General features: G+C 50.3%; 1 protein-coding gene across 1 annotated transcript in view; it reads right to left on the bottom strand.

The window, feature by feature from the left end:
• Positions 1-1,102: 1,102 nt before the first annotated feature.
• The window catches only part of ITPKB (inositol-trisphosphate 3-kinase B), a 65,241-nt gene continuing 55,062 nt past the window's right edge, over positions 1,103-11,281 (bottom strand). Inside the window, exons 6-8 of the mRNA XM_054290146.1 lie at positions 6,556-6,657; positions 5,081-5,152; positions 1,103-2,539 (exon numbers count right to left, since the gene is read on the bottom strand). Coding sequence (XP_054146121.1) covers positions 2,324-2,539; positions 5,081-5,152; positions 6,556-6,657 — 390 coding nt within the window. The 3' untranslated portion in view covers positions 1,103-2,323. The remainder of the gene's footprint in view (positions 2,540-5,080; positions 5,153-6,555; positions 6,658-11,281) is intronic.

Below are 11,281 nucleotides of genomic sequence, written 5' to 3'. Positions count from 1 at the left end.
GGGAAGCAGCTCCCACTGAGCCTGGGCCTCCCACAGCCCCAGTTCTGCTCTGCTCCTGCCCTGCTCCCTGCAGAGCCAGTTCCTGTTTGTCAGGATCTGTTCCCAGCACAGGGTCCTTCCCTACTCTTGCTTTTATGCAGCACTGCTGGAGCCTGATTCCCCCCCAGCCACGGACATGAAAGGCTGTTCCAAGGCTGCCACAAGCTGCACAGGGCAGACACTGACTGCACACCAGGGGAATGCTTCCCATATGCCTTTATTTGCAATGTTACAGGACTTTTTTACAGGCACTGTGCGTTGGTGTTCCAGACCAGTTTGGAATTTTTTTTTTCTGTATTACCCAATGACCAAGAGGTGTGGTGGGAGCAGGGAAAATCCCTCACAGCAACCATTCCAGCTTCCAGGAAAGCATAAGACATCTGAGAGCAACAATCTGCTTCTTCTGAAGCCACAAAGCAAGGGATCTGGTTTATAAACAGGCTTAAAAAATAACATACATATATAAGAGCAGCTCGAAGCTAAAGTACAGCAGTAAGTGGTACATAGCTACATAGCATATCTGTTCACAGCCTTTCTCCAAAGTTGGAAAAGGCATGGCTTAAAAACTAAAAAAAAAACACAGTTAAAAAAAAATATTCCATGCATTAAATTTTAGTGTTTTGTGCAATTAAAATGGGATGAAAATAAATATAACTTAAAAAAAAAAAAAACAACCCGACCTTTTCCATGACACTAATGGAACAGAGGCAAAGTCTATAAGGCACTTCCACATGGGCTAGTCTAGAAAGCCTGGCAAGGAGCTAAAACAGTGCAACCATTTACAATGGCATCTGATAAGCACAAGACACCTGTCTGGTGAGCTATGAACTGAGAAAAAACCTTAGGAAACTTCAGTCCTTGGGGAAGAGGCTTGGCTGCAGATGCCTTGGTGGCCAACTCCTCCTTATTGCTGCAAGGGAGGTCTCCCTCATCAAGGGTGCCGGACCCATCAAATATGGCAGAGGGGCTCTGGACAGTGGGTTTGGGGATGGATGATGGAGCAGGTGAGGGATGCATGGCTGCCAAGCTCCTGCACCACCCCCTGAGCTGCAGGTTCCTCGAGGCAGGGGCTGCTGCAGCCTCCCCTCCCCTCCAGCCTCTCCAGGGATGACCTTTGGCGCAGCAGCCCTGCCGCTGCTCGCTTCAAATGTTCCAGGAAGTTAAAAAATAGCCTCCGCCCTAAACAGGGAACTGGGTGTTTTCACAGGAGCAGGAGCACAGGGGCCCTCACACGGCCCCAGCAGGCAGCTCTGTGGAAAAAGGGGGAGGCACAGGGATGTCTGAGCCCAGCTTTGCTTTGCCAAAGGTGTCTAAGCTGGGTGCTGCCTTGCTGCTGTGAGCCTTCACCTGATGCAGATGGAAATTATGGACATGCCCTGGGCTAGGTGTGAGCATTGGTGGCACTACATGTGTGCTCAGCTGCTGACAAAAAAGACTGATCGACCTGGATGGCTACTTTAGGTCTCATAGTAGTCCTTTAGGAGCTATTTTTCCCAGCTAGGGAGGGAGACCCCAGCTAAGGTAGGCTGGAAGCAGTTCCTAGCAGTTCCTAGCGGGGGAGCTGAGGCTCTAGAGAGGAGCCTAAAGTTTTGCTCACCAGGGCACCCAGCATGGGGAATGTGGGTAGGAAGCACCTGGCCGTGGCAAATACCTGTGCCTGACTACATGGCTCTGCAGCAGGAGGGAAGCCCTTCAGTGCCACTCAAAAACAACAGCAACCTCTACAAGATGTCTTGAGCACAAATTAAACCCCAAATGTGCCCTTCTAGCAGCTCTCTGAAGGACTTGGCACAGCCAGCATCCTGGGCTGAAACGTGCTGGCAGAGACAACCAAAGGGCTCCCACTACAGTGTCCTTCACCATCTCCACACCTCGCTCACACTCTCTGACTGCCAGAGGGTCCTGGGCACGGTCACTGAGCGTTTTCAGGATGATCCTGGTGCAGGAAGAGGCTCCTTCCTCCGCCAGCCCTCTTAACATCAGGCTGAGCAAGAGACAAAAGCACGACAGGCGAAGCATGCCCTTGCCCTGCGCCACCTGCTCCCACTGACTCTGCAAAGCCAAGGTTTCAAGCTCAGCTTTTGTTCTGGCAGGCTAGCTCTCTATTTACAAGGAGGGGGGGAAACAACCAAGACAACCTAAAAAAACCACAACAAAAACACATTAAATAGGGAGAGTATAGCTTTCCAACGGGGAGGGCGAGGGCTGGAAAGTGTCTTGTAGTGCAGTTCAGAAGAGTCAGTCGGGGGCAGGCTGGGGTAGTGGCAGAGTCGGATGCGCGGCTTTAATGCAAGTCTTCGCTCTGGGACAACTCTGTCAGGATCTGAATGAGGTTGTCCAGCCCCCAGAGGTAGCCATCCTCTCTGTTCCCTTCCACCCAGGGCACGTTGTGCTGGAGAACTTGTCCCTCTGGCAGTGGGGTGGTTTTCCCAAAGTCAATCATCCAGACTTTGGCTTGTTCCTGCTTGTCGTGAATGAAGAGGAGAGAGCTCCCAATTACCTGTGGAGAGGTGAGACCAATTAGTGGCGCTCCTGTTTTCAGCCATCTTTGGGGCTTTCAGACACCTTATCTCGGTCAGGCTGCATTTCCAAGAGATGCTGCTGCAATTTTGCATGAGGAGAAGCAAGCTCTGTGTGCCACTGGTTGTGTTTGCACATGCAAATGGGGCATTTGGACAAGCTGATTTACTCATACAAATCCCAGGTCTTGGCAGAAGGAGAGGATCAGGAAAACATGGGCATGAAAGATAAAGATGTCACTTTGGAAAATGAGCTAAGGTCCCTTAGGAAAGAATGAGATGAACTGTCTCAACCTTCAGATGGGGTTTTAAGGTTGATTCTTTGTGATCAGCCTGTGCTCTCTGCACTCACCAATCCTGCAGAACACCACTGCAGGGATGGGGGCACTCCAACTACAAGTAACTTGCAACCTGCTGTCTCCTGCTTCAAACACCATTGAATTACACCCAGACTGCCCCTAGAAAATCCTCCTGGCACTCACAGCACTCTGGGGATGCAAAGTATAGAGCTGCATGGATTTCCTTTCCTCTGAGTTCACTCGGCTGCATCTGCTTTGAAGGGCTCTTTTCTATCCGTCCTGAACAGCTTTGGGGAAAATCCTGCAGCAAGCAGTGGCCTGGGCAAGACCAGGGAAGCCAGGAGGTGCATTTGGGCTCTGATAGCAAAAGTCTCAAGGCCTGTTGCAGTGGGATGAGACCCCACAAGCCCAATGGTCACCACACACAAAGAAGAGAGATGCTCAGCAGCTCAGCATCCTGACCCACCCTGGCTCACAGTCCCACCAGGCTGACAGCCAGCAGCAGCTCTGCTGTGGCTTCCCAGTGCCTAGGAAACCTGTATCAGTATCAAGCCAGTCACCATCATGCTCTTCTGCTTAATCTCTTCCTCCAGTCAGAAGATTTCAGCAGGGGCTTCTACAGAAAAGCACCAATGGGTGCATTTCAGAACTGTTCCAAATTCTGATATGAGTGAATTGGTGAATTACACTCACTTGCCCCTTTGTCACAAATAGGGACCTTGGTGACCAGAGTGCAAGGGCTGCAGCAGAGGTGATGCAGAGCACTGGGAGCCACGAGTGCCCCTTATGATGTGGAGGTACATGGAAGAGAACCCAGCTGGTGTCAGCCCTCCAGACCAGCAGCACTAAATGTTACTGGGGACTCCCACATCCCTGCTAGCAGCAGGGCTTAGCCTGAGGTTTGCCTTTAGACAAGGGTTTTGAACAGGATGCATGTAGTGTTTGCAAAAGCTGTTATAAATTTACATTTTTCAGGAGACTTTTTCCTCCAGTGTGTTGGGAAAACATCCAAGGTCCAGAGATGCGTATTATTTCCAAGAAATGCTTATCTTTAGCTCTCCTCCTGCTAACCTCTGTCTTGGCCAGGACAGAGCATTCTAAATTTAAGGAAAAGCCTTTTGCTGACATTCCTCATTTGTGTGTCCTGGACTGCCCAATTCCCCTGCAGCTCCTTGGAGGAGCCCTGCTCAGCAAGGGCCCCACGGAGGGACACAGAGCTTGGCAGACCTTCTGCTGTGCTTCATCTCACAGTGGGACGGAAAGTCAAAGCTGCTGCTTTTTAATTTTTAAGGAGTGGAAACTCCTTTCAAACCCTCTCTGAAAGGCTGCTTTGTTTCTGTGTTTTCAAATGAAACCCTGGCACTCGGTTTCAGGGAGAATTTTGTTTCCTGTGCTGAGCTGCCCTGAAACCCTCAGTTTTGACATTTCCCTTCCAGGCACTGCCACCAGGAGGCATGGCCCCATCTGCCTTTGGCTCCTGGCAGGACTCTCCGTGTCTGGCTGGGGCTGAGGTGCCTCTGGATGAGGGACAGTGGGCTCTTGGACTCAAAAATTCCTATGAGGCTCTTTATTCCTACACCACACACGACAAGGACACGCACTCTCGTGTTTTGTTAAGTAAATGTAACAGCAAAATTATTGCATTAAACTGTGAGGCATTTCAGTTCCTGAAATGGCCAAAAAAGACAGTGCTCCCTCCTTGTTTTCCCATTAGCACTGAGTCTTCACTATAGAAAATGTTGGTATTGTGGACACTCATTTCTGTATGAAATTCCTTTCAAAGGCAGAGTTTATACTGTGGTGTCCCAACCAGTTCAGTAAAGGCATTTTGGGGGTATCTGCAATTTAGGGCTGTGTTGAAGCCTTGTTTGATCATGTGGAGCAACTGTCAGCCAAATGATACCTGACATGCATTCAAATAGACATTTCTCCTGAGAAAACCCCTGTGCTTTTACACTAGGGAATTTTCCCTGTCATAAACAGCCCAAGTTCCTCCTAGATCACTTTTAATCTGTTTGAACATTGGCTTTCAGTGGATTTGAGCCCATGTCAGATGCACAAACATTGTATGCTATCATCTATATTTGCACGTAAGTATTGCATACACATATGAAAATACAGATATAAGAATAAACCAGCCTCTGACTTTGACTTCTCTCCTTGGACAAGCAGGGATTAAACAGCTTGCCTCTCCAGGCAGATCTATATAAACAGCAGAATTACCTCATGGCACTTGAAGAATGGGGATGTCTCCAGGGTAGCACGGATACCCTTCAACCGGTTCAGGTAACTGTTCTGGAATTACAAAAAAAAACCCAAATCCAAGGCATTAGTGTTGCAGGAAACCTACATAAAACCCACTGCATTGGGGCAGGCAGGAAAGTCACCCCCATGCCCAGCATCCTCCCACAGACGTTTCCCTCTGCAGAGTTTTTTATGATCCACTTTTCCTTTTGGTTTCTACAGCACCCTGAGCTCCTGAGGCTTTCAAAACTTAGTGAAAGCATTTGATTTTGCTGAACTGGTGCTTTCTGCAGAGTGCCCCTGCTGCATCCATGGTGGGAACACCTAATTCAGCAGCTGCTACTTCTTCCTCTCCCCTGCACTCTCTTCACAGATCAACTCTTCACTTCATCTGCCTTTTTAGCACTCAGGCAGTCACACATCATGAGACCCTTCTGCAACTCTGTTATCAGCACTTTTGCAAAGCTGGTCCTGTGGGCAGAAGGGCTTTCACCATGGCCAGCACACAGGTCAAGAACCACCAACCTGTTTGAGCATCCCTGCAAACTGCTGGAAGGCACTAAAAATTCTCAGGGGGCTCCACTAATTTTGAGGTTTACATAGAGGAATTAAGCACAGGAACACACACACAGACACAGCAAGTATCTGGGCACAGTAAAACACCTGCAAGGGGAGAGGTGGGATTGCTGTATAAAAATGCACTGGCCACATAAAAATGGAGCCCCATCCAGAGCCATGGCACGATGTGTGCTCCAAGTTCTCTGGGGTTAAAATGCAGCCAGGCAACTTCATCTGTAGATCCAGGAAAATCCCTGTGTAACTCTTGTGAAAGCAAGCATGCCAGTTTAAGGAGACAGTGCCAAGGGCCTCTCCAGCTGGAGCACTGCACTTGGAGACTTTATACAGCGCAGCTTAAAATGGGAGTGCTTTGTCAAATAGGTTATTTGACACAGTTGGTGTAAATTGTTTACAGCCAGATCTCTTATTCTCCTGGCAGCTTAGGGAAGCTTGGAAAATGCTGCCTGTGGCTTGCCCATGTGAAGTGTGCCTGGCACAGGATCGGCCTGCTGTGAGAAGGGCACAGGCACCCCCCACGCAGGATGGGAGCCCCCAGCACTCACACTGGGGTACAGAGAGGGCTGGGGTGACCACCAGCCCAGGGGTGAGGGACAGAGCATGGCTGTGACTCCTCACTGGGGTTTGGAAGCCAATCCTGGAGATCCTCAGCAGGCTCAGACTCGGGTCAAGCAGTGCTGCTACAGACAAGTCCCCTCCCTGCTCTCCACTGCTTCCCCCTCACCCCGCACCAGGACAGTGTTTCTCTCCAACACTTCTCATGCTTTCTAAGAGACATTGCTCAGGCTTCAGCCCTGCAGGTCAGGGATCTGATGAGCTGAGGCCAGGCTCCACAGAACTGCCCTCTCCAGGCAGTGCCCCCAACACCCCTCACTCACCAAAACATTCCTGTTTCCTCTGGTGAACTCGCTGAAGGCCTCCATGACTTGTTCCTTTGTCCGTGTCTTCTTGAAGTCCCGGTTCACAGTGCCGTCCTCTTTCTTGAAAAGAAGGGACAGGGCTGAGTTGGATGGGGAGGGAGTTGGGGCAGGAGCAGTGTTTCTGCAGCCATGCATGTTGCCAAGCAGGATGTGACCAGTGTTTCTGGCAGCTGAAGGATCTGTCCGTGGAGCAGGGGTGAGCAGAGGAAGGCTTGCACATCCCAAGTTATCCCACAGCCCCAGTGCATTGATCTCTAATGCAAACAGAACTCCCCATCATCAAATACTTGCCAAGGTCTCTGGCAATGTGGGCAAACTCTCCTCACAGACCAGCTGCTTGCTGCTAACAGAGGCTGGAGACCACCTGTTTCTGGTGTTTCTGTGCCCAAATGGCTTCCCATGGCTGCTGTGGCTGAGAATGGCACTGACACCAGCCCTGGACTGTCTCCCTGGCTTGGGGAGGACAGCAGAGCCTGATCACAATGAGACAAAACTGAGCATGGATGGGAAAGCCATCTCAGGAGCCGGAACAAAACTGCTCTGTGAGAAATCCTCCATGGACCATTGCAGCAAGGAGCAAGCCCAAGGCCACCTGGCCTCACTGGTCCTCTGATAGTCCAGGGATCACAAACCCTTCAAGGCAGCAGCCTGGCACTGAGATGCAGTGAGCAGCCCTGTGCTCTCCTCTGCCTTTTCCCAAGGCACATCCATCCTTGGCTGGCAAGGCATGGCTTGCCCACTGCAGGGACAACACTCAGAGGCTCCTGTCTGAACCTCTGGGCAACTTTGTAGGTCTCTCCCCATTTCCCTGGTCCTTCTGGGGCTCTGGTTTTGACATCAACTCATTTCATTGTCCAGAGGGGCCCTGGGACAGGCAGGCAGATCTCACTTCCTGGATACAGGGGCTATTTTAAACCACACTTGCTCGTGCTCACAGCTCCATTGCAGGGCTCCATCCCACTGCTCCAGACAGCTCGTTTGCACACAATACAGCAAAGGGACAGGGGCCAGAAGACATCCTGTGGGCTGGGGAAGATGAAGGAGCAGAGCAGAGGCTGGAGGAGGAAGAAGGCACAATGAAATCACTTGCCCTGGAGGTGAGAGATCCATCCAGGGAAGTGCCCCAGCACAGGGCAATGAGCATCCCCCTGGAGAGGTGGCTTGGGGGAAGGTCAAGTGCCCAAGGCAAGCCTGCCACCAAACCAGCACCTGAAGCGCAGTTTGGGATGAATCACACAGCACACTTCAGCTTCCAGCTTGTGTTTTGTGTAAGCATTAACAAAAGCAACACACAAAAGAAAAACTCCAGGAAAAACTTTGTTTGTACCAATTGCACTGACTGCACCCAGCTTCAAATCACCCTGGGCTCAGCCTGACCATTGTGCTGCCACAGCATCCAAAAGCAACGCTCAGGGCTGGCACAGTGTGTATTGGCAGGGGTCAGGGACCATCTTTCCACTGCTGGGATCTGTGCTCTCAGCTGTGACCTTGCTGAGGATGCTCTGGTGTGTGATGGACAGGGGAAGGGCACTTTGCTGCTGCATGTCCCTCCTGTGAGCCCCTGACATGGCAGCTCAGAAATGAACCCACCCTCTCCCAGGGGGATGATCAATATCAACCTGGAGAAGGGCCACAGCACTAATTCCACATGTAAGGACCACAACTTTCCACAAAGCATCCAAGAAAGGAGATGGACTTGTAAGTGCTCCTAAAAATAATCCCAAATCACAGATGGCCTTTCCGATAAGGCAGTCTCAGCTTCAGGAAGGCCAAGCAGCCTATCCCTAGTGCTGCTCCCACCTCCTGCAGCTTCCTTGCCCAGCCAGGGGTTGCTGCCACCAGGCTGACAGCTGCCATGCCATTCCCAGGTGTCTGAGCCCCCAGGGGGCTGCCTTCCACACAGGAGCAATGTGAGGGGAGCTGATAAGGGCTATCACAACCTCTGCCCAGCAGCGATTCCAGCTCAGCTGGTGTCACTGGGGCAGGGCTCAGCCACATCTCTGCCTCTGGCCTTGCATGGCTTGGCACACTTAGGGGGAGGCTTTCCTGCCTGGTTTAGGGACCCAGCAATGCCATCCCACCGTGGCCTTCCTGCAGGCAGTGGTGAGTAAGGCTCAGAGCAGGGCAGCAGCCCGGGAGTGTCACTTCTTTCAACGGGGCCACCAGGGATCACTTGTGTTACTTTCAGCATGGAAATTTTATTAATAGCTACTGTTTCCAACAGGTTCAAGCTATTCCAGAAAGTCAGATGAATGTCATTATCTCCTTTTGCAAAGGAAAATTTCCATTTTAAAGAGGAAGAACTGGATCATCAAGGCCACCTGGGAAAGGGAGAGCTCAGCCAGGAAAGGGTTGCTATCCTCATGCCCAGCCCTGAGCTGTTTGCCTTACCTGACTGTGCTATCCAAAAAGTTTCCACTGCTCCTCTCCTTCCTATGAGCCCTTCCCACATGTCCAGGGTCAAATCCTGTCCTTCCCTTGCACTTCTCAGAGCTCTCCTCTGGCAGCCCCCATCCATGAGCAGATTCACCACTGCTCTCCCCAGGGAAGCATCCACAGCAAGAAATAAAACAAGGGAAGACACCAATGGCACCTTCCCTAACACACAAACTCAATCCCAGAAATAGGGAGAACAACAGGGATACAGCAGAGCATGACCAGCCCTGTTGGGGAAAAAAAAAAAGCCAGCTGTGAAACAGCATGAACTGCTAATGCTTTAGCTTAGGGGAAAATAACCCAGAAGCTGAGGGATTTAAGGAGAATTACAGTAATTAGAGCCTTGATCAAATTAGTCAGCCCCCTAGCAGCAGCAGGAATACTGCTGGAGGCCAGAACTTCTCAACATTTTTCAATTAAAGGGCTGCTTCACCTCTTTGAAAAAAGAATTCACTGCTCAGATCAGGCAGCAACTCATTTGTGGTCGGCTAAACAGAGGTACAAATCTCATAACTCCTTTATGGCTCTTATTTTCCTTCACAGGGCTTTTTGGCCTCCCTGGGGATATGATTTGTTTGGGGTTTGTTTTATTTTTTAATTTCAAGTGCTTCATATATAGCCTGCCCCCCTAAACATGCCCAGACTGAGAATCACCACTGGAGACCAAGGACATATCATGCTGGACTACAAGTAGATATTTCTGATTACACCAAGAGAGCAGGGGAAGAAGCAGTGCATGGGAGCTTTAGTCCCAACTGGAAATGCTGCCAGGGAAGTCTAAAAAATCTGTTGTGAGGGCTTTATCAGGGACCAGCTTAATTTGTTTTAATTCTATCATTTTGACACCGCTATCTTCAGGCAGGAGGTTTGGCTACAGAGCCCCAGACAGGCACTCTGGGAAAATTCTGCCCAACTCAGAGGGAGAAAAATAATCTGTGATCAAGAGACAGAAGCTCCTCCAATCAAGACACCTGCAGATATGAGCCACTGTTTCCACTAAGAGCAAGTGGCTGCTCTGAGCTGGGTCCCGGGCCCTCAGCAGCTACCCAAGCCTGAATTACTGCAAACACAACTTGACAGAGCTAACACCATGCCCAGGCATGCAGTGAAACCCTTGGCTCAAGTGTGATGTTACCTTTAATTCACCCTGGCTGGCTAGCAAAAGGCACAGGCCATTGCTGGTGCTCATGCAAGCGGCATCACTGATACCCTGTGGCTACACACCTAATTCTTCAAGTGCCATCCCAGACACCTTTCTCACCTCCCTGGAGAAAATCTCCTGGGCTGGCTCACCTGCTGGGGACACAGAAACATCCCAGCTGTGTGTGCGTGTCCCATTTCAAAGGGCTCAGCTGCTGAATCTTCCTGGACAGGCTGGTAAACACACCCTCCTGACTGGCTGTGGCTAAGTTCCCAGCTCCAACCACAGACAGGCACACGTTCAAGCTGGGATTTGGATTAATGGCTCAGCCCAGTGGCAGAGCAGAACTGAAAGCAAACAACTAATTTGAGCCTTCAGGTTGGAGGATGGCACTTGGTATTTTGCAGGGAGGGAGAAGTCAACCAAGCAGCTGATGTAATGAGATTATGTCTAAAACCATCCTCAGGATGATGCCCTGAGCTCAGCTGCACTCTCAGAGGAGCAGCAGTGCCCTGGCTGAGGTGCCTGTGAGGTGCTTTGGCTGCAGGGGCCGGGGATGTCCAGGTGTGAGCTGCTCTCACATGTATGAGACTGCATGTGTGTATGTAGAGAAAGACATCCCAGTGCCCTGAAACAACTTCCCTTCCTGCTCCCCTTGAAACTCTCCCTGAATTCCCTACTACAGCTGTTTTCCTATTTCAATCAAACCCCAAATTTACTGCTGTTTACCTTGTCCTTTTGGATCATTAAAAAGAGAAAGCACCTAAATTTCTTGATTTTTAATATAGTTTCTGGGTAACAGCTGTAAACTTTGCCATGATCCCAAGTGAAGAGCTTATCTTAGCCCAAATTCAAAGAGCAGTAGGAGCCTTGACCCAGATTCAGGAAAGCATGTGGTAAAGCACATCCTTACACTCAGGAAAGCCCTTCATGATGGGAATAAAGGCAGCCAATGACTGATGCTCATTTACACCTTTCTTGAACCAATTTCTTTTAATGTAATAATTAATTTAATTTGCTGTGTGTGTGCACCTCTGTGAGTTTGGCTAGTGAGCTGTTCCCCTGCTCTGCACCCTGGCCATGCTCACCTTGATGCCCTCAATTGAT

This window comes from Melozone crissalis, unplaced genomic scaffold (assembly GCF_028551555.1).
Source record: "Melozone crissalis strain CALT ecotype California unplaced genomic scaffold, PUWL_Pcris_2 ptg000081l_1, whole genome shotgun sequence".
Lineage (NCBI taxonomy): Eukaryota > Metazoa > Chordata > Aves > Passeriformes > Passerellidae > Melozone > Melozone crissalis.
The sequence above is the reverse complement of the archived record's forward strand: the minus strand, read 5'-3'. Positions and strand labels throughout refer to the sequence as shown.